Source organism: Anopheles marshallii, chromosome X (genome assembly GCF_943734725.1).
Source record: "Anopheles marshallii chromosome X, idAnoMarsDA_429_01, whole genome shotgun sequence".
Classification (NCBI taxonomy): Eukaryota; Metazoa; Arthropoda; class Insecta; order Diptera; family Culicidae; genus Anopheles; species Anopheles marshallii.
Genome location: NC_071325.1, coordinates 2,673,135 through 2,700,116, shown reverse-complemented (window position 1 = coordinate 2,700,116; position 26,982 = coordinate 2,673,135). Strand labels below are relative to the sequence as shown.

Here is a 26,982-nt window from a genome sequence, read left to right as displayed (position 1 = left end):
TCCATGAAACATTTTCCACAGTTTTCCGGATGTGCTTCACATTAATTTCCTTTTCTTTCCACCTCTTCTCGCCTCGTTCTCGCCCTGCTTTCCAAGCTGCGAAAGTCCACTCGAAATGCACTCTGCTCCTCGGGGTTACGCATCGGTGTAACATGCTTCGATAAATATTGTGCACACTTGCCGGCGCACCCTTTGCTGCTCGCATGGTCCCACTTGGCGTGGTAGGCACTGCCTCTCGACGGTGCACACACACACACGCACAAAAGCAACAACATGGCATTATCATAAAATTATGATTACTCGCTGATAATCCTCTGCTGTGCCAGCACATTTTGCTCAAGTGGATTCCACTCGACAAGGTGTTGGAGTTAGCGTTTTGTGATTGAACGTTTGCTGACAAACAACTTCCTCATCCACCCAATCTCTTTTCGATTAAGCGCCAAGTGGAAACCCGCGACGATATTCGATCATTTCAATTTTGTGACCAATGGAGGGAGTTGCTGTTTTTTTTGTTTTCGTTGGTGAAGTCTTTGGGTACTCCCAACCTGCACCTTGCTACTTTTCTCGTTTATCAAAGGATGTAAAGATGTAGAGAGATGGAAAACTAAGGGACCGGATGAAAAATCGCACCGAAACGAATCAAATTCGGGACGTCGCTCGGTGCACAATTTGCTACGGTTTGATGTAGTCGACAACCCCTTTCCCACCGCTGCCCAACAGCAACGGAGTTCGGAGTGCATTCGTTTACCAGAAACGCACTTCACCCTCTGCTCTCGGACTGCTGCAGGATATTGGGACCCCGGAGGTAAGGACCAACAACAAAAAAAGTCCCCCCCTCGACACTCGAACGGAAACCTGTTGACGTTTAGAGAACGTCCCACTTGACAACAAAAAAAAAACGAGACAGAAACACCGACCGAAACCGAAACCAAAGCGGGAGAGTAAAACAACATGTTGCCGAAGCAAAAACGGAGGATTCTTTTCGTGTTTCGCTTTTTGGCTGGCTTAAATGTACGGCGAAAAAATTTAAGAAAACACAAGAACGACCATCTCATCTCATCACTGTCAAGTGGTCAAGGGGGAAGGGTTGTTGTTGCGCGGTAGTCTAATTAAACGTTAATTACGGTGTGCGAGAGCGCAATTTGCTGTGCATCAGGTGCAGCGAACAAACAGCGAAGCGCAGAAACCTTATTTCATGGCAGATTACCATTCAATTTAATTTTATTGCACCGATTGTCGCAAAACCGTCATCGGCTGACATACTTTCGATTGTGGCTGAGAGCGCGTTGACGTTATACCACGTTGACAGATCGATCTCGGCAGCTCACCAAAATTGTGTCAACTTTGGTGATGACATGCAGTGATGTGTGAGTAGACTACAGAGAGAGAGAACGAGAGATTTAAAGAGAAAGCGAGAGAGTATAATAGTCCAAAGATGATGACAGTGATAACAAAATGTGTGTGATTGCTATCGGTGCGAGAGCGAGAGGTGTGCAGATGAATTAGACGAAAGAGAAGAACAACATCAAGTCACCTTTTTAAATGTCCCATAGACGCAAAATACAAATGTGACATTAGACTTTTTTCGTGTTGTGCTTAATGAATCTTTAGAGAAGAGTCATTTATAGGACCGTTTGATGCGGAGTTCTTCAAATCGACTCTCAAAGATTCAAGTGCATAGGTCCTGGCAGATTCATGATTCCTAGAGGATTCGTGAAGGCAGATGACGCTGGAGAGGTCGAAAGGCCAAGTCGCCACGGCCACGAAAAAAAAGGAACGGAGACATGAAGATATGAAGAGTGGACTCTTGGTCTACCCAACATAGAAGACTAGATCTCTGGTCCGTAAAATAGACGAAGAAGAGATGATTCTTTGAAGACATTCAGATTCGTGAATGTGACTCAGATTAACCCAACACCAGACTCTTTTAGTGGCTCAACACTAGACAATATACGCTATATTCTCCGGGAGTTTTTAGTTCTGGTCGCGTGGTCTAACTACAGCTGGTCTGGCCTCTGTCAGATGTAAGTGACGGCATTCCTCCAATTGACGGACACTCCGGCAGGACAAATCGAACTCTTGGCAGGGTCAGAATCGGCGAGCTCTCAGAACTCAACATTTGAGGTTTGAAGACTTCAATTGAAGTTCATCAAGCTGCTTTATCGGAGAGTCCTCAATAATTCACATTCTTCAGAAGTGCGCATCAATTTATTATTTGTCCGATACGATCATTAACTGCAATTAGTCCGCATGTTACGTACGGCAAAGACTTCATGACTCAACAACTTTCCTTCCGAAGATATTCTCGTAAGGCACTCGTCTAAAATCTTCCCCTCGACAAATTCGCGCATGTATGAAGATCCTGCTGGAAAATGCCTTTAAAATAACCCAAAAAAAAAAAAAAAACAATCCCAACACAGTGAACCACAGCGAATCACCCCGAAACACTATACCCCGGGCAAGGCCGGCAGATTTTCGCCGACAGCAAGAATGAAAGAAAAAAAAACCTCCGTCACGTCTGCCGTGGATTAGCTGACGCGTGAACACCGCCGTCTGACGTCACACCCAGTTTGGAAAACAGCATTCGCAAAGTGATCGATAATGCTTCATCATCCGTCACATTCGGACTGCTGGGCGACTCCTCAAACACCCACCCACGGCAGCCCGGTGCGATTGGGGTGTTCGGTGCGGGCGACGGGCCTCCCGTCCGAGGCCGTTGAGAACCGCACCGAATTGTGGGTAATTTCGGTGGAAAAATCACCACACCATCGGCACCACCTCACGCACGCATTTGCTATGGTACGAAACATCTCCCCGGGGTTCGTATCGTTTGTGGACCGCCAACTACTCCTGCTCGGGCTCGGGATCAAGGGACTGATTTGCGTAACGAATGTGCGAAAGGCCCCCGGAAGGCGAACGCTCTCTCTCGCCCGCTTTTGGGCTCCCTTCGCGCACAGTATTTCGCTCGGCAGTTGTGTGATTACCGGCCCGGGGGGGGTTGGGGGGGGAGGGGGGGGAGAGAGGAGTTTTATGAGGGTTGTTGGATCCGAGACGCGTGCGCGGTTTCGTTGCGCCCATCCGCGAATAATGAATGCTTTCACTTGTTTGCGTTTGCTGGTCCGATGGTGAAGGGGGCGCTAGGAGGGGTAGTGGGAGAAGGGGAAGGGAGGGATTTGAATCGATTATTCGCTTGATTTTTCGGGCCGACGCGCTACGCGGTGGACTGGATTTGGATTCGCTACGGAGGAAGTACACATTTGGGCCCCATATGCACGGATCCGCACTGGATCGTTCGCCAAAAAAAAAGGAGGTCACCCAGTCGGTTACGGCAGTCTAAAGCAGTCCAGTTTCGAGCCCAACGCGCGCAGATATCCGGGGCTGATTTATCCAGCAGTGAGCCAACGAACGATGACGGCCGTTGCCGGGCCCAGACGGGGCCACAGACGGCCAATGTCGACCAAACGAAACAAGTCCGACCATTGTGTGGACGAAATAAAGCCCCACTGTCCCCCGCATGCCGCACGCGCCACACAAACAATCCATCCGTCCAGACTGTGTTAGAATACCCGGCCCGGAACACCGTGCGGGCATGGGACTGAGCCAGTAGAGTAGCAGCAAAAACAAAGGGCCAGAGCAATCATTAAGCAGCGAAGAACAAAAACCACTGAAAACAAAACACTCCACACACACACATCTCGGGCGGCTTTGCTATAAAAGTTTGCAAATAATCTTCGCACCGGTGTATCGGCAGAGTATCTTAAGGTCCTCCTCTCTCGCGGGGGGTGGGTTTGGCATACATTAACGCTGAAGGTAGTTCCGTATTTGAGTTGGCGGAGTTCCCTGCAACGGCGTCCTACACGATGTTTGTTGATGCACTTTCCACGGGGGGGTGGGGGAGGGGGGGTTTGTTTTTGGCGATGCGAATTGCATGCACTGCTGCAACATGTTGCGAAATGCAGGGCATGTTGGTATTGCGCTGTTTGTTGTTTGCGCTGAATGGAGTGCATTCAGCAGCAACAAAAACTGGAGCTGCAGCACAAATGGACCACTTTTATGGCAAAGGACCATAGGGGGGGGGGGTTGGGGGGGGGGGGGTTTATAGCGGAGAGAGAGAGAGTGTTCCTGAAAAGGCCATCAGGAATTACCCCTGCTGTTAACAATCGAAAGTGTTATCCCAATCGCCTCACTCTTACGGAACCCTGAGATGCGTCCGAGCACTGCTTCACAGACACCAATATTCCAGGAGTTCCACTGCTGCAACACCGAGCATCTCGCACGAATGTGGATCACATCACATTCTCCAACTTAGCTTACACACACACCCCACACGCTCCCACACCCATCACCATCTTTGTCACCTTTCCCTCGCGATGTGACCTCTCGGCGACCGAGCGATTTGCCGAGATCGCACATTAAAGGCAATATAAATTGAACGGTTCACGACGCTTACAACCACAACAACACGGCACGGGAAGCAGTGTGTAAGGGCCGGGAAGGTTTGCCGGTGTAGATAGTGGTTGGTACCCGCGTAGGGGGGAGGGGGGGGGGTCCTGGAGGTTGCGATGTGAAAACAAATAATTATATGCCGTGATGATAATCGTTGAGGCTCATCGTCTACTCGCCCCCTTCTGTGTGTGTATGTGTTCTGGTTTTTACTTTTCGCGCTAGCTGTCCACTCCTCAGCTGCCGCATCCATCCACCAAAATCGAGGCGAAGATCTCTCGGGTGCGTTGGGTGATTATTGGCAAGAACTTTGACGCTGCAGTTGTGCTCTGGAGTACTCTGTGCAGTGTCTGTGGAGTCGGAGTCTTTACCACGTCGGATCTGAATGACATGCTCGTTGTTCTCAAATATAGCAGACTATAGCTCTCCCTGGATCGACTCTGGTCCACCATTAACTCAGGTTGTGGCGCATAATGGCCGGAACAGCGCAGTTTGGGAAGATCTGAAGTAGGAACTTATCGCACCCATACTTCAACCCCGGAGGGGCCAACTACATCACGAGCGTTTAATTTTTCATCTGACCCCGGTCAAGGAACGCCCGATCGGTGATGCGGCTTATTGGCAGCTATCGCCCAATATGATGCCCCCCACCCCCCTCTCCCTTCTTTTCATCCCGTTTGGCAGCTCTCTGCAACGCGGGAGCGAGTGCGTCTACCAGTACGAACCTGTTAGGCCACAATAATAACAAGCATCGTCGGGAAATATGCATTAAAAAAAAAAAGGTTAGAGGACGATAAGCTTCACTACCAGCAAATGAAGCGCGCTGTTCGGTAGGAGAGTTGCCGGTTCGGGGTGTCGTTTTCTTTTCGTTTTCGCCTACTGCTGCTGCTGCTGCCGCTTCGCGCCTACCGTCACCATTTGACAGCTCATCAATGTCAAACCCGTGTCGGGATCGTTAGCGGAGCCCCACCCCTCCCGCACCCCCTTTGCCAAGGGAAGGAGGAGGAGCAGGAGGAGGAGAGAGGGGCGGTGGTGTGCACCGAAATCGATTGCGCTCGAATCGCGGTCGGGTCGCGGTCATTGGGCGGGAGTCGAACAAGCAGGAACCTCCTTGACCTCGCGCCGTGAAATGATTATCAATGCGCCCGTTTGCTAGAATTTTGCCGGGCGGTGTGTGTATTCGGTTATCGCATCGTATTCCAGCTCACAAATGCAGCGTGCCCGGCGCGTTGCACTTGGTATGGGGAGGGGGGTCATGTAGATGCTGGATTGCAATGCAAGCAAACGAGAATTTTAAGGTTTTTAGTACCTCTTGGCGAGTTACTTTGATAACGCATTCCGGTGGCATCTCCGGTTGCTCAGCAAGAGATCTCAAGACTTGAGGAGAATTACCTCAAGTCATCACACTTAGATAAGAGTCTTATCTACATAGAAGTCCCTACTTTCAACTCTCCTCGAATATATCGCCAACTCCACTAGACAACTCCTTGCAAAGTCCAATATTACCTTCAGATTCTCTCCAATATTCTACAACGCCCCCTGACGGCAATTTTCACCTGTTTGACAGTGTTTTTTGCTATTGCCAAGGAAGAACTCCCACAAAAGAAAACTGCATACCATATGCCAACGCAGGAACACAGAGGAAGAACCCAACCGCAACTTTGTACAGCACATCTCCACCGAAGTCGCAATAGTCGGGATTCGTAAATTAATTTCGAGTCAGCACACTGCGACACTTAACAAATCCCGTCGGCATTCTTGCGAGGGCATCTGCTCTTCCCGGTTTTGGGTGGGATGGGAGCTTGAGACGCAGAGTTTCTAGGGGGGTTCATCTTAAGGGGTATCCCCCTCTTTGTCCTCTTCCCCTCGCGCCCCTAAACCTCCTCCTTCCCTTAGCCGGCAATTTCGCTAGAAATCTGCCGACTGCCGAGCGAATCTCCTCGCACCCGTTTTGAACACGCCCGTGTAAGCCGAAAACCACAGCCACAGGCGAGCGAGCCCCTAATGACAGTGATTTATTCATTTCATCCTATAAATTTACCAGCAAACTGTCCTTAGATCCTCCGGCCGGTATCCCGTCGACGGAGCGAAAAATGGCCGTTCCACTGTCGATTCGGAAGGTTGGGATCAGGGCAGGGACGGGGGGATGTGTGGAAAATGGGGGGGTGGGGGGACACGCCGGCTCATTGCGCGGCCTGTCATGTAAAACATGTGTAAAGCAAATCGCTGTCGCCCTCCTCTACCCTGTCCCTTTCCCCTTCCTTTCCCTCGCACTCCACAGTGCTCCTTCACTTATAGATTCACCTTGGTTTCTTGGTTCTAGTTTCACGTTTAGCCATGGTTGCAGTTTTGTCTTATTATGCGTTTTCTTGCATCTTCTTCCCCCAGCTCCCCCTCCTCCCCCTTCCCCCTTTCTCTTTCCCCATGAGGGACGGATATGATGCCGCGAGCAATTAGACGTCTACTCGCGACGAACGGGTGTATCGATCTTTTTTTCCTAATTCTTCCCCCCCTTCCCCCGGCTCCCTCCCTCCTTCACTGCTCCAACATCCCGTCTTCTGTTAGGCTACTCGTTGTTTGGGGTTTGTGGTGTACGGGAGGAATAGGAACGCACAAATTACGGTGAAAATGATTCGAATACGCGATGAAAAGCTGCATTTGCCACACACACACAACGCAGTCCGTCTAAAAACCATTCTCCCTGCCGCTTTCGGTGGTTTCGGTTGTTGTTGTTTTCTGTCTTCTTCTGCTACCCTTTATCATCTGCTTTCCGCCCATCAGCGGGCTGCAACGTTAAATGCGCGGCAAGCATAACGACAACGCACCGAACGCACCCGACAGGATGATAGGTGTGCACGCGCAGAAATGGAGACCCCCCCCCCCCCCCCCCCAAAAAACGGGGTGGTAAGGGAGAGAATAGGGGCGGATGGGTGGTACATAAATTTAAATCCGTCACCGCGGTCACCGTCGGGGGCTTATGCACAACGTTTTTGCTACCGACTGCATCAACTGTTGCATTCTTCTGCAGCGGATAATCGTTACTCCACGCCTCACCACAGTTGGGGAGGAGTTTTCTCTCTTTCAAACTCTGCAAATTTTCTCGACAGTGTTTTGATTTTTTTTCTACTGTTTTATAAGTTGTGTTTTATCAAGCTAAACATGGAGAAACATAATGGCGCCCTTGGACGAGAGAATAAAAAACGAAAAACGAAAATAAAAGGAAAATTTGCGAAACATTGGAACGGTGAAACGCAAAATGCAACAGAGAAGACACCAGAACACAACGTTGAGGTAGCACCCCCATTAATCCAGTGCAGTAATCGGAAAGAGTAAAGAAAAAGACACGCTGAAAAACGATGCAACGCCGCGTTTGGCAAACTGCGAACGAGACCCAAAGAGGCAAAACAACACGAAAGGAAATAAAAAAATACATGGCGACTGGTTAAGAAAATCTTGTACGAAAGTGGTTCAAAAAAGACATCTACATACAACGGTAGACCGGGCGCGCTCTTGGTGGTGACTTCTAATTTGTAAAATGTGATTTACAAATTGAATTAATTAAAGCACAGCGTGCCAGCAACGGTGGGGGGGAGGGGGGAATGGAACGAACTGGTGACGCGGCACAAAAATGTGCATGTGCGCGCAACGTTTAAGCACCAACCCGGGGTGGGTCCGTGTACGGGGGGTTTGCGCTTCTTTCCTTCATGTTCGAGCGCCATTTTGGGGTGGGGAGGACCATTATGTTGCAGTGTTCGGTGCACTTAGTCTGTGCGTAAAAGAGTGCAACTGTAAAAACACCGTTTGTTAGTTTAATGATATGGGAATGTTGGGTGTGGGCGGGGGAGGGAGAGGGGGTTGTAACAACAACATCCCAAAGCATACACACACACACACATACATCAAAAGCAAATGAAATGTTGGGTGGTGGGTGGGAAGGGGGCGCGGAAAGGGAGGAGTAGGTGGGGTGGTGAGGGATGGTTTCCGCGAATTTCCGGGCGAAACGCGTATCGTGCCATCATTTTTCACCCAGTACCCGGCTTTTCCGATTCGAACGATTTAATCTGTCTCTGGGGTCCTTCCTTCATGCACATCCTACCGCCCCCCCCGCCCACCTTCTTTTCTCCCTTACCTTCCTCCCAAGACCTTGTCCCGCCACCCTCATGTATCCAACCCCCAAAGTGGATGAGCGAGGGGGGAGGGGGTCTATTTGAACCCTTTTCATTCCCTATGATGGAAAGAGATGGGTGGTGCGCTTGTGTGGATCAGGAAAATGCCGTATACATCTCCTCGGGACTGGCGGGTTTTTGCAGATAGACCAAGAAATTTAATTATCACCACTCTAACCCCGTCCCCCATCCTTCACACACCCGTTTCGACACTTTTTTGTTGGTCGTTAAATACGAGAAAAGGGAAATTTTATTAAATCATACAAAAAAAGCTATAAAACTTGTATGGAAAACTATGATTTAATTTTTTAATTTAATTTTTCCGAATCCGTTCCGCTCCGAAACGTTGCGATCGAACCAGAAAAATAAACTTTTTTAATGCCACCCATTAAATGGGTGACACGACATATAGTCCAGGTTGCCCGCGTCACCCATCAAATGGGTGACGCCATTGTGCACTTGGAATAACATTTTCTTTTCTGCATTTTTAATACAGAAACAATAAAATAAGCAGCCTAGGGTTTATTAGACAAGAATCACTAAACAATGTCCAAAAACTTTCGAGTGAAAGTACTTTTACAACTATTATTTCGAGCAATTTATGCAAAATTAACAATATATAAATATATTTTAAATGCCTTGCAAATGGACCGCCAGGAAAACTTCACCGATTTGGGCGGAGGGCGCCGAAAATGTTACAGGACAACAGCAAGGAATTGAATTCTACCATTTGTAATTTTATAAATCCTGTCTTTCTCACCCCCTTTCCTCCCTTGTGAGGAACCTAATTTAAAAAAAAGGAACACAGATGTAGCAGCGAGCACAAAAACCACAAATATGAAAATGCGATCGGTGAAGAGATTTTAATTCCAGTGTTTCGGAGTTTCCACACATGGAGGAAAAATTCCAAACCCCGAAAGCCGGTTTTGAACGCTGGCGTGCGAGTGTGTGTGTGCCGGCCAGCGCTGCGTTTGACGGCTCCTCCCTGTCTCGTCTATTTAACTATTTCATCCATGCGTTCTCGCGCGCTCTGGAGCAAAGCAGCCAAACAGTGGTGCGGCAACATGGTAATAAGCTTGTTCGGAAGCAGAAAAAAAAACAGCACAACCCCTCTCCTCCGTCTACTTTTTTGTTCCTCCGAATTGAACGCGTGTGTGTGTGTGTGTCGGTGCACATTTTCCACCAATGCGTGAAACATGGCGTTGCGTTATTTGTCCTGGGCGATTCCATGTCCCCGTTTTCGCTTTACTGCACACCACTCTCTGGCTTTTGATGATGGGTTGGGGGGTTGGGGGGATGAGACCGCTCTGGAAAAGGGGTGTGCGGTGCCATTCGAGAAAGGGGTAAACAGCCTTTTTTTTTTGGGTTGCTGTTGCTACAATTCTTGCCCTTGTTTCTTTTTTTTTTATTGGGTGGGATTTGTATGTGCCGCTCTGTAGCCCATTTCTATCAGGCTTTACACTTCATTTTGATACCATGTGAATTTTGATACCGTAGCCCTCTCTCTCTTTCTGTCTCTCTATCTCTTGATGGGTCACATCACTTTTCCATCACACGCAATTTCATCTCCCCCTATTGACGAATTGCGCCCTTCCCTATCTGGCCGCATAAATGCAAACCAAGCCACACAACCGAGGGCACATCCTTTTTTTCGGCCCTATCTATCTCTCGTCCGCGCCCCTAGCATCTCCCGGTAGAAAAAAAAAGCCATTTTCCCCGCCTGGTTCGAAACCAGAGCGCGCAGTGCGCTTTAGTTCGATTTGATTACATTCACACCGCGGGTACACCTTTCCCGGTGTTCGCATTCGATTAAACCGGTCCGGTTCCGGTTGCGGTTGTGTCTGTGCGAGGCTCGGAAGTTTTCCTTCCTTTTCCCGGGTCGCAAGGGGGACCATGCTGCGGCACGGCCCAAAGAGCAAGTTCTAAAACAAAACAAGGATTAAAATAAACCGATTCGCTGTGCCGGACAGAAATAAAATAAAGCAACTGGCGGCAAACGATACGAAGAAACGGTACGAACACACACACAACAAGGGATGCCAAAGTAGGGAAATTCGTTCACTCGGATGGAAGGATCCCTTTTTTCATTGTGTGTGTCGTTTTTTATGTTTTTTTTTAAGATTTATTCTTACTGGGCTGTGTGTGATTTGGTGGCCGCTGTTTCGCAGCTGTAGAATGTATCTATGTAGACACTCTCGCACACATACAGACCCAACGAAAAAAAAAAACACACACACAAACAAAAAAGCAAGGGAAATTATCAAATTCGGGAGTGTTAAAACGAGAATGCCGTAGCCGGTAACAGTTTGTTTCCCGGGCGTGAGGAGACCAGGGCGAACGTTGTACATGTATTTAGAAAGAACCGAACGAAAGCAAACCCCTCCCTTTCACCCCCCCAAACGAAAAAAAAAACAAACCTCCTATAAACATACAGATGGAAACGGGGTTTGGAAAATCCACGGGGGTGGCAAGAGAGAGGGGCCTGGGGAAAATGGCACGGTTGGACGAACAAGGATTGGATGATTTGCTGCTGGAGCGACAGACCCACGCACACAGCAACAAACACCACCAAACGTAACCGGTGTGCTCGGTGGGAAAAAAGAAAAACTGGGACGCAGGAACGGGGGGAAAACCCATTTCTTCCTCTCTCTCTCGAAACCTTCACCGGCGCAAAGAAAATGCTACACAAACGGGCAAGGAAAATAACACCCCCTCCCGTGGGGGGTGTGGGGTGTGAGGAGGTAGAGGGGAGGGGGGGGGAACGATAAAAAGAAAATGGCGACCCCGGGGGTTGATATTTAGACGGTTGTGTTTCGGTTGTGTGGGTGTGTGTATATATTTCACCCTCCACCCCCAGCTGTGCCGATGATTTTCTTCACGGTGGTGTGCGCATGCCAGCGCACTTTTCCTCGGGTTTCCGTTTTCTTTTTTCTTTTTGGGTTAGTTTGGAATGATTTTTCGGGCCAATGTTTGGGGTGGATGATAACAGGCCAGGGGGGGAGGGGTTGAATTGGATTTTCTTCGTGTTTTCACCTTCCCATCCGCGCGAAAATGTCGAGCACAGTGCACAGTGTAGTCAATTCTACTGAGATTTGGCATGGTTTGGAAAATGATTTTCAATGAAAACGCGTAAAGCGATTTTTGTTTTCCACCAAGAGCGAGAGAGAGAGAAAAAACGTGAGCCACGCGCCTACTTAATGGTACCTATCATTCATCTTCCTGATGCGATTGATGTTTATCCTTTCTTACCTTACGCATAGGGTGAGGGAGGGAAAATTACTGTCCCAAATGTCCCCAAGTAAAGGGAAAACGCTTTAACGCGCATATACATTTTCCCCCCGGCCTGCACAGCAAAGGCCGTAAAAGAGTTTAAACGGGGAAATATTTCAACTACACCCTCCAACGCTTCACCTTCTCCTTTGGGTAGGTTTGGGGAGGGTAAATTTAGGGGAGAGAAACGAACAAGAGGATAGGGGCAAAATGAGCTTTCCCTCAATTTTAAAACTGAAGATAATTACTTTCCCGCAAGCCGTCAGTGAAGCAAAAAAAAACCCAAATCTCACCTCCGTTGGCGACATCGAATGACCTTTCTTGTGAACTTTGTTACGGCGGGCGGGTGCCCCAGTGCGGGGGTACGGTACACGGTGCCCTGTCAAATGCCAACACTATTCGAACAATCGTACCGCTCCCTTGTTCACCGCCCGCATGAAACATATCGAACAGCATCGATGAGCCATTAATTACAGCCGTGTGGCACGCGTTTGCCATCAGGGAAAGGTCGCGCTTACTTAACCCGCTCGCAGCGCCCCGGACGCCGGCAAGCGGGGAAAGCGCGCCTACATTTATGCACCGATCATCACAAATCACCTTTAACAGTGGTGGCGGATATGTCAAGGACGGCATTCCAGATGGTAAAACGCTTCTGTTCGGCAGTGTGGTTAAGGGGTGGAAGGAGAGAGAGAATGATCAAGTGGGGGGGGGGGGAGGTTAACATTGTTTGTGAAGGTATACCTCAACCACCACATCGTTCCTCCATGTTAAATACTTTACCGTTAATGAGTTTCAACCCGCATGAAGATAGAGAGGGTTGAGGGTGGAGGGCGCTAGGTTAACCTGCTGACGTCTCGTTAACGTCTTCCACAGGATGTCAGAAGTTCGATCGGTAAGTGTGTGTGTGTGTGTGCTCGCTTCATCACTCTAAGCGTCGGTAATAAAGGAGATACACACATCTTGGGCTCATTAAAATTTTCACACCATAAGGACCACCCCTTGCACTGGTGCGTCTTTTGATGTTGGAATGCCTTGCCGAGCGGAAGTGAATGCGCTTCTCGGGGTTTTTTTTGTCGCATTTCCCCGGACCGGGTTTTCCTTTCATCTTTCGTTGCAGCAGGGACCCATTTTCCAATTTGCAATTGGTTGCGCTTCCCGTAATCAATTCACAAACGCGTACACAATGCCCGTTTTGAATCGCGCGCGTGTTGGTATAAGTGGCCCAGATGCTTGTCGGCGTGTAGACCAAGGTGTGCCGAACGTCGTACTACACGTCAAATTATTCACCACATCAGTTTGCCAACGGATGCAGAGGAAACATTTTAGAAATGCCTCACAATATTCCCAACAACTGTAGAGCTCTTCTAGGCCTACTTCACTGTTGTAGTTGTTGTACAGTCGTGATTCTTCAAGAAATGCCTGATTTAATCAATATCTCACACAAAATTCTCTCAAGGTCTTTTGACTACATCTTCAGACATTCATTCTACACATCAGACGAGGAAAACTTGAAGTTCCTGAAAGGTATTGAATGATAAAATATTTACATCAGACGAAATCAGAAGACTTCTCCATATCAGATATATAATTCTCCTAAAGTTATAAGAATTCAAACTGAGACTTTCAAGGTCTTTGGACTAGATGTTCATCTTCAGACATTCATTCTACATCAGAACAATACTGAACGGTATTGTGTGTAATAATATTTACATTAGACAAAATCAGAAGACTTCAATAAACATTTCGCCCAAAGCTGTAAGAAGTTCTTTTGAGACCTTCAAGGTTTTCGGACTAAATCTTCATCTTCAGAGCTCCACTCTACAACACATTGAAGAAATCTTGCAGTACCTGAACCCCCGGCGGGGGAAAAAAAAGAACCAGAACCCGCCGATAAAGCAGCTGCGGCCTGCATGCTGCGACGGTCCAACAGTTCCAGGAAGAGCCGTCAACCGCATATGTGTGCATGATGCCCGTGTCTCGGTCAGTGCTTGGCGCCGCTGCAATACCAAAACCACCATCGACCGTCTCTGGCCGGGACGGGGCCGGGAACCCGCGGGGTATATAGATTAAATGGCCCTGATGCTCTCCTCGCCGAGCGCAAGTGCAGCGAGCCGCGAAACCAGCCCAGACACTGGCAATCCGCGGGTATAACAATCGACGCTACTGTGTTACTCCTCTCACGCCGGGGCACACACACACACACAGCCGCTTGGGGGAGGATGGGAGGGAGATTTGGCGCGTACGGCTACGGTTGCACCGCAAGCGCTCGACATCCGTGCTACACCTTCTGCAGCAAAACGACGCGATGTCTTCAGTATATGCCTGACATTTCGCATCAGATATATCATAGACCTCTGCGTCTGTCTTCGTTGCTCATCCCACGGTACCTCTCCACGGTCTAGATGTGTGGAAAATCTGGGCTAGCGTGAATCGATCGGTACCAGAGCACTCTGCATCCACCTCGAATCGCTTGATCGCTAACCGATATCCTTCCGCTCCCGGTACTGGGCAGATTTCCATCGACCCCGTTCGCTCCGAAAGTGTCGTAAAAGATCTGTATCGGTGGAAAGAGAATGCTTCCCCCGTAAGGATCTGGCCTGGCCGGCTCCAATGCCACTCGTCCCCTTTCTCGCTAACCACACAGGGGGGGGGGACGCACTACACATCTCGTTTCGCCGCGGTTGAACTGCAATGAATTCAACTCAATCAGCGTGTTCACAGCAAGGAAAAAAGCCCGGAGGGCAACAGAACTCAACAATAACAAGCAGCGGATAGAAAAAAAACCCTCTTCCCATTATCAATCCGCTTGGCAAAATGAGTAAATCTCGCCGTACCACACCGCGCGTGTGAGTCGATTGTGTGTGCCTTTTTTTTCGTTGCTTTTAATTTTCCCATTCAGCTTCATTATGGTTGGGTTTCCACCACCCCATCACGGCGGGAGGGGTTTTCGGTGTTCGTACGCGATTTATCAGCGGATCTGAATTTGAATGCAATTAAATGGTTAAATTATAAATGCGGCGATTGCTTGGCGGGACCCTCGCGCCACATTTCGGGCAGATTTCAAGATTTGCGGCCCTTCGCTAGTGGGTTGCTACCCTTCCCCGGTGTACGGGCGCTGTTCTGCGTTTGATTCTGACCGTAACGACACCTGACATCACAAGGAAAAACGGTTGCGGTGCGTGTGGAACAGCACGAAACATGAAAGAAAAGCCAAAATACAAAAAAAAAACCCCCAGCGCTGCATATAAAAGTGCAATGGAAAACCGGATCCCACCCAAAGAGGGTAGGGGTGGTCGCGTTTAAACGATGCCAAGCATTGTTCATTTGGCGGGCGTTTGAAAATGGATTTCCAATTTCCTTTCTAGCTTAGCGCTCATTACGTCCCGGTATCGGGGTTTGATTACGCTTTTTGAGGTTATACCTGCTTCTATTACTCGTACTCATCCCCCTTCCCTCCCCCCCCCTACCCCCACAACCATCAATCGAATTTTCTTTTCCGGCCTGCCTTTTTTTTTTGGTTTGGCAATTTCCACCGGCTGTTCTCTTTTGCGTTCTACGAACTAAAGAGGCACAACCACTCCCACGGGGGTGGGAAGGGGGTTGCATTAAGAACGCACAATGGAATGTTTGGTGGCGCTCTGCAGAAAGGAAAAGCGCAATCATTACCGCGTTGGGTTTTTGCGAAACGCAATTCCGCTTCGTAAGGGGAATGGCGGGGCGTGGCCCATCGTCCAACGCAATTAGGGGCTCGCACCCGCCAAAAAAAAGGGGTTTGCAGCGCAGCTCGGCTGTGGGTAAGCCAATTAGGCCCCGCAGCCCAGGACACCGAAGAAAGGAAATATTGTTCTTCCTACCCATTTATTATTGTCTCCAGATTTGCCCATTCCAGGCGGGAAATATGTTGCTTTATTTCATTTTCCTTCCCCTTTAAATCAAAACCATCAATTTCCACCCTGGATGATGGGAGGATAGGGGTGGGAGGGTTGAGGTGATTATAGCCTGAGGTTTAATAAAAAAAACGATGAAAATGACAAAAATCCCTTGCAAATCAAAGTGAGCTACAAATTGAAAATGTCCAACCCACCCAGAACCACAAACAAAAAAAAACGATGACTGAAAAAGGGGACCGGGAAGGGACCGGGAAAAGGGGACCCACACCTCACTAAACATCGCACAAAGTCTACAAAGGCGAGAAACAAACTGCTCTACAAATGTGTTTCGCACAAACGCGTGGGCTTTGGCGAGGGAAAATAGTTTAAAGCCGCAAGGGTACACACGCAAACCGGAACCTCGGAGCACAAATTCATTTACAACCAAACTCCCCGGGTAGCCGCTTGCGGGCAGAAAGGATACGAGCGCCGGGAGTTCCGATTCTTACCAACACGCTCTTCCCCTCCCCCCCCGGAGTAGGGATTGGATACCCGGAGGCGATGAAATGTTTTGTGGCTTTCCTTCTTCTGTGTGCAGCGCACAACCCGAAGTCAACCGCAAATTATTCAATAAATGACGCGTGCGCCAAAAAAGCCCCGGCGCAGAGCAATCGTCCATTTCCGAGGGTCGTTCCCTGGGATCGATTGTGTGTGTGTGTGTGTAATTGGAGCAACAACGTGGTTCACCATTTTCGTTGTGCTTCTTTTTTTGGTCGCTTTCGCTAAGGATTTCACGTGGGCTGATGGAGCCGGCATTGAGGTGTGTCCAGGTGAATGAATTATTCGCGCTTCTTTGCAACATTTATGTCACACAACATCCTTTGTGGTGGCCCTTCTAAGACCCTCTGCCAGAGAGTGTTTTACTATTCATTAATGAGTGTTGAGTGACTCTGATTTAGATTCTTGAAGCATAAAGACTGATGAATCTTTGACTCAGAATCTCTGTTCTGAAAATTCTTGAGAATTCCTCAGGATTTACGAATTCTCACAGTTCCGTTGAAGTTACTAATGTTGGATGAATTTGCCTTAGATTAATGAATGGATCTTCACACTGAATCTCAGAATGTTAAGTCTTCTTAGACTAAGAATCTCTATTCTGAAGACTCATGAGGATTCCTCAAAGATTTACGTATTCTCAAAGTTCCGTTGAGGTTACTGGTGTTGGATGAATTTCCCTTAGATTCATGAATGGATCTTCACATTGAATCTCTACCTATTAAGTCGTCTTAGACTAAGAATCTCTGTTCTGAAGATTCATGAGGATTCCTCAAAGATTAATGTTTTTTCAAAGTATCTAGTGTTGGGTGAATCTGACTTAGATTCATGAAGTTGAACGAATCGTTATATTGAATCTCCAACTGATGATTCTTAGACTCGGAATCTCTATTTTAGATATACATAAGGATACTTCAGAGATACATTTATTCCAAAAATTTGGAGAATAAACAAAAAATGACGACCCCTCATTAATCCTCAAGGAATTCCAAGACTTCTAGCATTTTTTTCTGTTGCTCAGCTTCTGAGTTGTGAACCTTTATAAAACTATAATAACCCATGTACAGCTAGCATTCTATTACGAGAATCTTCTTATGAATCTATAAAGACTCACCAATCTCCAAGGATTCCTGAACGATTTGGATGACTCCCTAAATTGAAGATTCACCAAACAACACCAACAATCAACAACAGTTTAATAAGAATTCCACAATAAAATCACTTGGAATTAGTCGTATCAATTCCAAACACAATCTTATTTAGGTTAGAGAAGCTTGGAGGTTAATATGTTATTGCAGCACACACAACTATCCTCATAGACAAGGCACGTCCAAATCGCTGCAATGTCGCGTAATGCTGTTTTATCGATAATCCATCGTCGCTAATCCAAATCCTCGTGTCAATCATTGGCGCAACCCCGGTACGCACAGAGGATTACACTATCGAGCCAAAAAAAACGTACAAAACTACAGAAACGGCAAACGTCAACATGCAGTCCCTTACCATAAACACATCGTTCCCTTGCCGGCAAATAGCCACTGCTTCCGCTAGGCCCTACCACACCCAGATCCTGTTTTTCTTTATCGTTGCTGAGCGCGTTTTTTTTTTTTTGTGTCACGTGTTGTTGCTTTGCCTTACCATAAAACGAGGAAAGAAAGGAAAACTAATTAAGTAGCGAATTGTTGTTACAGCTCGCGTAATACCTTGCGACAACATTTGCGCGACGTGCGCGTCCACAATCTCGAACAGGGGCAGATGGAAGTGAAAAAGGGAACACGGGCGCCGCATGGTGACATTGGGTGACAGGGGAAGAAGTGTGCGTGTGTGTGCGTATTTGTCCCTTTGATATGCCAAGACATGACGATCCGATATAGGCGATCTCTCCTCTTCGGCTGCTGCTGCCCGATGATGGCTGCCCGTCCACACTGTCGGCAAATTAGCGCACCAGATGCCTCCCGGCACTGTTTTACTGTTCGGGATTTTGGATCGAACAATTTTAAGACCGCAACACGGAATAGTTCGTGATTGAGTGAATCCGAAGGAAAGCAACAAACAATAGGGAATGAGATTTGATTTGCCACTCGGGTGGGGACACACCGCACAAGATCGTTGTGCAAACTGCAGTTAGGGCGGCGGAAGCATATTGACTGCCAAGGGGGAGTTCCAACAGAAATTCAAACATCCTAATTCTCACTCCATCCATGCTTTGCCCCTGCATTGGCTCTTCTGTTTTAATGCCGATCCTTCGTTGCGCACTGTTAAACTTGAGTTACGATCTCATGCTCAACCATGAGGTTTTTTTTTTTTATACATACATATGAGCTTCCATTTCACAGGGTGTCTTGTGCTTCCGCTCTTGCATCATCAAACATCAAATGATACCGCGACCTGTTCGATGGCATTTTTTGACGATTCTTGCTTCCTCCAGCGAGCGGAATAGTGTCAAACGAGCGAGAGAGAGAGAGCGAGAGCTGGGTGTAGGCAAAAAGCAGTCCATCAGTGCCTTCCAAGAATAAACGACAGTCATTTCTCGCGGTTGTCATTGTTCCGGGTGAAGTAGAGCTAACCGCATAGATACCGTGTGCCCCATCTATATACGGGAGGCTGACAACAATTTTCGTTACATTTTGCCATCATTTGTTTTTTCCCGCCTTTGCCCCAATGAACCGCGGCATTTTTGGAAGATACAACCACGGCCACAACACACGCTGTTGGCAGATGAGCGACCTTGTTTTACCTTTTTTTGTTTGTAACTCCTCACCCGGCGGCTAAGAAGCAGGAAGGTCGGTTTCGTTTGAATATTTTTGCACGAAGAACGGGGTTTCGGGTTGACGGCGAAGTTCAAGTTCGTGCTGAAAATGAGATACAGATGGTGTACGGCGGTACCGTACACAATGTGGTACAAATCTGGGTAAATTTGGACACTGGAGGAACGCGCGAGCGAGCGCAAAAAAAATAGGGGGCAGCAAATAGAATTGATGAGATCGATGAATTTGTATAATATGTCCGTGCTTTTTAATTAGACGCTAGGGAGCAACCTTCGATTGGGTGGATGTATTTGATGATTTAGAATTAAACCATCTCGATCTGTCAAAACAGCGTGCGCTAGAGTCTCGAAATGTGGCTCTCGCAGCTGCCACAAACAACCGTCGTGCAGTGTGGTCGATATCAGCACTATTCCAGCTGGTTCTGCAGTGACCCGCGCTAAACGACCGTGATACGGAGTCTTGAATTCCATTTCTGCTTCCCGTTCGCGACCTTCTTTCGTTGCCGATTGTGCTGAGTGGTACGTTGTCATTGGTCTCCGTCAGTCGGGCAATTAGTCAGTGAAATTTGAAAGCATTTTAGATTATATTCTGATCATAATTTATCTCCCAGAACTCGTGCAGGCTGGAAGACGAAACGTGAATCCCACGTCAGCTAATTTCAAATTTGCTATAATCTTAAAACCAATCAACCTTAGATATTGCTGTCTACCTTTTCTATTCAAGCAACTTGGACATGTTGAAGGATTTTGATCGGTAGAACAGCAATTGGGAGGAATTATCCTCATGAAAAACATTCGAAAAATCGCGTATCTTCAGGAACATGTCCAGTTTAGAAGACAAGCGTATCTAACCTCAGATATTGTTGTCTGCCAATGCTATTTGACCAACTTTGACGTAAAGAACCTCAGACATTGATGTCCACCTTGAATATTCAACCAACTTGGACATATAGAAGGGTTTTGATCGGTAGAACAGCAATTGGGAGGAATTATCTTCATGAAAAACCTTCGTAATATCAAATATCTTCAGGAATTCGTCTCCAGGAACATGTCCAGTTTAGAAGGCAAGTGTATCTAACCTCAGATATTGCTGTCTGATTTTCCTATTTGACCAACTTTGACATAAAGAACCTCAGACATTGATGTCCACCTTTAATATTCAACCAACTTGGACATGTTGAAGGATTTAACATCGCTAGAACAGCAATTGGGAGGAATTATCTTCATGAAAAACCTTCGTAATATCGCGTATCTTCAGGAATTAGTCTCCAGGAGAATATGCAACGTTTAGAAGACAAGCGTATCTAACCTCAGATATTGTTGTCTGCCTTTCCTATTTGACCAACTTTGACATAAAGAACCTCAGACATTGATGTCCACCTTTAATATTCAACCAACTTGGACATATAGAAGGGTTTTGATCGGTAGAACAGCAATTGGGAGGAATTATCCTCATGAAAAACATTCGTAAAATCGCGTATCCTTATGAAGTTCTGTTGGAGGTGCTTCGTACCCATCCGCGGGGCCCATTCTGTTCCAACACACCTCCGTATCTTCACAGTCGACGCGAAAACGCAGAAGGTCACACGCGCGAACTCAACCGGAGCGGTGCAAAAATCCTGCCGTAGCGCATCCCATGTCCCACCCAATGCCACGTTTGTCGGCTCCAGGAACGCATCTTCACCACCAAAACGAAAAAGAAAAAACGAAAGCGAAGGGGAAACAAAACGATAGTACACGCAGTGATGGTTAAAACCGCACGCCGAGAATTGCGTTTCGCCTCATTCCCTGACAGATCCGCCACGCCGTTCCCGTATCAGAAAGGGACATTCGGCACGAAGGACATGTCAAGGGGGGGGGGGGGGGGGGAAGATTTCTCCTTTCTTTCCTTTTGTACTCATTTCCGCACATCCAGCGTCCATGCCAGATGTCAGATGAAGAGGATCCCGACTGTCAGTCGCAGGCCGTATGCACAGCGCCGTATCCTTGGCGTAGAGTGCGAGCGAGAGAGACAACCCACGGTAAAAACCCCCGGGGGTTATTTCGCTGACTTCCAATCGGGGTTTTGCGATGAAGCACCCCGAAAAGGGCACGAAACGGGGCGAGCACCCGGGAATTGGTGGATAGAAGCGAACAAAAAAAAAACACACGGTAAAAATGGTATATCTCATCGCGCCCGCCGTTGCGGATTTGATGCGCTCCGTTCAACCGTAACACTATCCATCTCGCTCGCACCATTGGCGTGCTCGGTCTCTGTCAGGGGGTTTTTGCTCATTCCGCTTCTGGCACCGTTCCGGGGTCACAAACAGAGGGCCGAAATCATGTTTTCCGCAGCGCACGGTAACCTCACACTGCTTTCGGTTGTATTTTTATCCAAAAATTGGGTTATGCTTCACCTCTTCAAACGTTTGTCCAAATGTGTTTTTTTTTATTTACCGTCGGTAAACGTTTTGCGGTTAGAGCCTCCGGGCCACTGGCGCCATTTTGAAGATGCCGTGTCGATTCTGATCCTTAACGAAAATATTATTCCCCCCAAATTCGTGCGACTGGCGCTTGAAGCCGGTGTTCCTCAAGGCTAGGCAGCAAGGTTGCAGTTTGCAAAAAAAAAATACAACCTCGCTCTAAATGTATGCAACTAAAGTGAAGGTTTAGAAAAGCTTAAAACAAACCTCACAAAACCTCTCCATGGTGAAAAGGTAGAATTTGGATATCGCTTCCGAAAAGCAACAAATTTGCGGTAATTTCCTACCGTTGTTCTATGGACGGCTTTCGTTCATTCGAGTAGCACCGCATGATACGCTTTCTCTTTCTGCATCACACGCAACACACGAGAGACGCACCCCAAGTGGAGAGCATTGAAACACCGCGACGGACGGCTCGAGCAGAAAGAGAAAACAAATCAACGGGCTTGTGTGCAAGCGGATGGATACAATATCGCATCACTAAAAAAAAAAAAAAGGTGAGATAAAACGAACCAACACACGGCGGCGCAACGCATCGGTGCGCGGAACAGGGACGGAACCAAGCGTGAAACCCGAAAAATTTAACCGATAGCACAGCGCCGCTCGCACACATACACCGCGTAAGCGCAAGCGAGATCGAACGCGACACGGAAATGAACGTACGCAGCCACGCAAACGCGAGTGAAGAGCTGCACACACTATCGCAACTGAAGCAGTATTTTGACACGTACCTTTTGTTTCGTACCTTATTCCTTTTTTTTTTTTTGGAGGGAAACATGCTGTTCATCGCATAGCGTCACCGCAAAAATTCTCGTAAACCAGCAGAACAAAACGGGGGGGAAATCCCCAACTCACACGCGAGCAAAGTGATTCCAACAGCATTAAACGGTACGACGGAAATATAACAATTTCAGCGAAATATGTTTCCAAAGAGACGCTTTTTGGTAGATTGCCGCCACCGGCTGTTCTGCTGTACCCTGCTTCAACCACCGATCGGGAAACGCTTCCACAGCAAGTCCGCCAAATTATTCGGCCCGTTTGATTTTTGAGCAGCATCATGATAATTCGTTCGGTGTTACTTACCCGTCTTAATTATAACGCCACGGGGTTGTGTGCCTTGTGTGCTGCTGCTCTGACACCGCGAGCAGGCCAGCTTACTGCAAGCACAATACGAAACCACCAGGATCGACCTTTCTTTGCAGTCGAAGAAACACTTGACGCGTGTATTTAACACACTGATGCATCGAATTATTCACTGTACTGCACTAACTTCAATCACTCACGCTTAAAACGCTTTGCAAACGAGACAAAGTAACGATTTACCTAACAAGACACAAGACACACAAGCGTAATCCACGTGCAGTTAACGAAACGGAGTCCTTCACCCACGACGGTCGGCCATATGCAATTGATGACGTTTCGCGCGATCGCCACCGACAGGTAGGGATGGGCACGGGCTAATCAATCCGATCCGTCAGTGTATCAATTCGCTCCGGACGGTTCAAAATGACACTAGTTTCGGTTACGCGGAATTTTGTTCTGCTATTTATTTGATGAACTATTTTAGAGAGTTTAAAAATGGCGAATGAATGTAGAAGTATTAAAAATTGATTTTAATGGTGATGTCATGTTTATTTACCGCAAAAAGTTGATAAAATAGAAAGAAAAATTATTTTGTTTTAATGTACAAGCGACAATACCTATGCAAAACGATGAAAACTTGGTCGAAAATACCTTCTTTTGTCATATAAAACATTTGTTTTTTGAATTATTTTAAATGGATTCGTTCAAAAAGCCTCCCGATTAGCTGAATAAATTAAATGCAGAGAAGGATGTCAACTAGCTCACCTTGAAATATAAACAAATTTACTTCCGGATTCGACTTACGCGGCCATTTTCCCGTACTGTAGCGGTCGCTATAACAACGTGTCTCGGGGACCATATTAAAAATTAATATTTATTCTACCGTTGGGCAAATCTGTGTTTAAAAACATATATAAATAATAGAACGTCGATTATCCTTGACATAATAAAGTTGTCTAGACCATCTACGTCCTATTCTTTACAAAGAAGAGTTTATAGAATATACCGTCAAAGGCTTGTGACAATATATTTACAGTTCCTTCAAGGATTTCTGACACTATTCTCCCCAGTCTTTGTTTTGCGATCTTTGAAGTCCTTTAACGAACCTTTTGGGCACTGTTCTACAGACGAGGACTCCCAGAAAATGTCAAAGATTGAGTATAAATATTCTTAGTAGTGGGAAATCACACTTATCTAAGTTAGTAAACAAAATTGATAAAGTGTTGTTTATGAAAGTTTTATATAAACTTCAACGTCAAGGCACTTAGAATGCTTTTCTGGGCAATGTCTCCATGTCGGAGGTCGTCTTTCAAGGTTGCCTTGTGATGCCCTTCTGTGCACGAGTCTTCTCACGAGGCCCAGCCGCTCCAGTGTCTTGCCGATCGTTAACCATCGAGTCGCCGCGTTGCTCATGCAAAAGTGCACGCACTGGATGTGCATGCGCCTGCCGTCACACGCCGCTGACGGGGGTTGGCTTTGATCTCACCACGCACCAACACCGACACCGTCGGCGATTGCCAAGCGGGCGCAGCGCATTTACATTTTCCGCCGACGTACGTTCATTAGGGAAATTGATTTATGGCCGCACGGTTCATCGCCCGTTGCGCCGAGACCGCGCACCGACGCACCGGTGCTGGTGTCCAGTTACCGACGCGTCGAGAGGGCCGACGAGTCGTCCGGGGTGGGATAATGCTAGTGTTGCGTTCCGCGAAGGCTTCGGGTGTCTGTTCCGTGAAAAATTGGAGCAAAACCACGGGTGACCCGTGGCGCAACTGACCCCGATCTTCGGCGACTTCCGGGCACGAACTGGGCATCCTATTTCATCCCTCCACTAATCGTGTGTTTTGTTGTGCTGTTCTCTTTCTTCCCCGTTCCGGCCGCACAGAGAACCAGGCCCAGCAGTACGGCGAGGTGAACCAGCTCGGTGGCGTGTTTGTGAACGGGCGGCCACTGCCGAACAGCACGCGCATGCGCATCGTCGAGCTGGCCCGGCTCGGCATCCGACCGTGTGACATCTCCCGTCAACTGCGCGTCAGCCATGGGTGCGTGTCGAAGATACTAGCGCGCTACCACGAAACCGGCTCGATACTGCCCGGTGCGATCGGTGGCTCGAAGCCGCGCGTCACCACGCCGAAGGTCGTCACGTACATCCGCGAGCTGAAGCAGAAGGATCCGGGCATCTTTGCGTGGGAGATACGGGACCGTCTGCTGTCGGACGGGGTCTGCGACAAGAACAACGTGCCGAGCGTCAGCTCCATCTCGCGCATCCTGCGCAACAAGCTCGGCAATCTGGCCCACCACCACCACCACCACCCGCACCATCCGCACGCCGGTACGGGCGGGGGCGGTGCGCACACACCCCACGCACCCGCCCACCTCTACAACTCCATCTATCCCTCCTACCCGTACACGGCCGGTTCGCTCAAGTCGGAAATGTCGTGCGGCGGGAGCCCCTCACCACCGACCGGTGCGACACCGATCCGCAGCCCGCACGCCCACTGTCCCTGGCCCTCCTCCCACTCCGTCACCGACATCCTGGCGAACGTGCACCATCAGGCGACGGTGGCCGCGCTACGCAACGGCGGCACACCCACCTCCCAGTGCCACACGACCCCACCGCCGACCTCCGTCGGTGGGCAGCTGATGGGGGGTGGTCCGGGTGCGATGAACGGCACCACCACGGCCGGGTCGGCGTCCGCCTCGGCAGCCGCGGCTGCGGCAGCGGCCGCCGCCGCAGCGGCTGCCGCCGGTAATGCGGCAGTGGCGATGCACCAGCACCATCACCATCACCATCATCACCAGATGCAGGAGTCCGTCTCACCACAGTCACCCAACTCGTACAACTACTACATGTACCTGCAGAGTGGCGGCATGCATCACGGTGGGTTGGCCAGCGCTTCCGGCTTATAGGTTCCTTTCTGCACCCGTGCGTCCGGGGAGCGCTGAAGACGGTACGGCAATCCTTCCGCTTACAAACAACCAACCCCTTCCTCCCACATTTCCCCCACCAAACCGCCCGACTACCATCGGAAATGTCCTGGCAGCGACAACTCCCATATCGAACACATGTGACGCACATGTGTGGTCAGCACGTGCTAATATGCTAACACTAAATCGCTAAGTTTATCGATTAGATATACCAAACTGCTTAATTTAACATGCGCTAACGTACTACGTAAGGTTTTCGGTTTTTGTTTTCTTCTTTCGTTCAATTCGTTCACTTCACACAGGTTGGTTTTTTGTTTTGTTGTTAACAACCAGGTACAGGATTAAGTCGGTGTGAATGCTTTTTAGAACTTACGGATGTATATTTATGCAGTGCAGGCGTGATCTACTCTAATAGCGGCATCTGTTAGAACCATCCTGGTCACGGCACCACAAAATTATGTTCAATACAGTCAGTTTTAAGCCATTCGTTACAGTCCAGGGTTTTCTCTTCCCGGAGTGCCACTCTCCGTTTGCTGGAGCGTGAAAATGCTGTATTATCCTGGTCACGGCACCAACATATTTTCAAGCTATATCTATTGCTAGGCAACCATTTTCAGTTCATTTTGCCACCCAGAGCGATCATTTCCATGTATTTGGATGTGTTTCTCAATTATTTTTTGTTTGTAGGTCATTTGTTTCTCGAAATACAGCCTTTCTGAAGCGAAATGGAGCTGGCTCAGTAGCGGAACGATGCCCAGTGTAGTAGTTTTGCGGGCGACTAGAAATAAAATTTGCGCAATCAAACGTGTTGCAGCGTTGTGAAGCGAAATCCCGATGGCAAAAGTTGACCGGCCGTAGGAAAACACAAAGAAAAATTAACAAACAAACAAAAACAATGGAAAACTAAAGTACAAAACGCATTGTGGAACAATTCACGCGACAGGGAGAGCGAGCTTTGTGGACAGGGAGCGCGAGCGTGTGTTGGGAAAGCAACAAACCAATCAGTTATCAATCAGCAATCTTATGAACTTTGGGCAGCAAACGAAAGCAAACTTGCCCGACACGGCACTGCACGTCCATAACGCGCCGGTGGTGTTGCCGAAACACTGAAAAACACTCAAACGGTTGTTTCCAATTTTCGATTTCGGTTCTACGCGGCTTACATTGCTGCCATTTGCAACCCACTTGCTTTCATGCCCTAGGTCTTTTTGTGTCTGTCCGCTCCTGCGCACATGCGGACGGTATCTACCGGTTAGCCGTTTAGGGTGTAAAATGTCAGCCAGATGACTGCCGGAACGGTTGAGAAATAGGAACAATATTTACTAACAAGCATTCATCCACAACACACGATCGGCAGCGGCAGAAAGCGTATGCAACATGGCAACAGCTTACCAGTGTGCAGCGGCAAAAGCAAAACAAAACCAAACCGTGACCTCAAA

At 48.2% G+C, this 26,982-nt stretch overlaps 1 protein-coding gene across 1 annotated transcript in view; it reads left to right on the top strand.

Annotated features, from left to right (window-relative positions):
* Positions 1–25,525, top strand: part of LOC128713029 (paired box protein Pax-1) — a 44,445-nt gene extending 18,920 nt beyond the window's left edge. The window contains exon 2 of the mRNA XM_053807929.1: positions 24,501–25,525. Coding sequence (XP_053663904.1) covers positions 24,501–25,525 — 1,025 coding nt within the window. The remainder of the gene's footprint in view (positions 1–24,500) is intronic.
* The last annotated feature ends 1,457 nt before the right edge of the window (positions 25,526–26,982 follow it).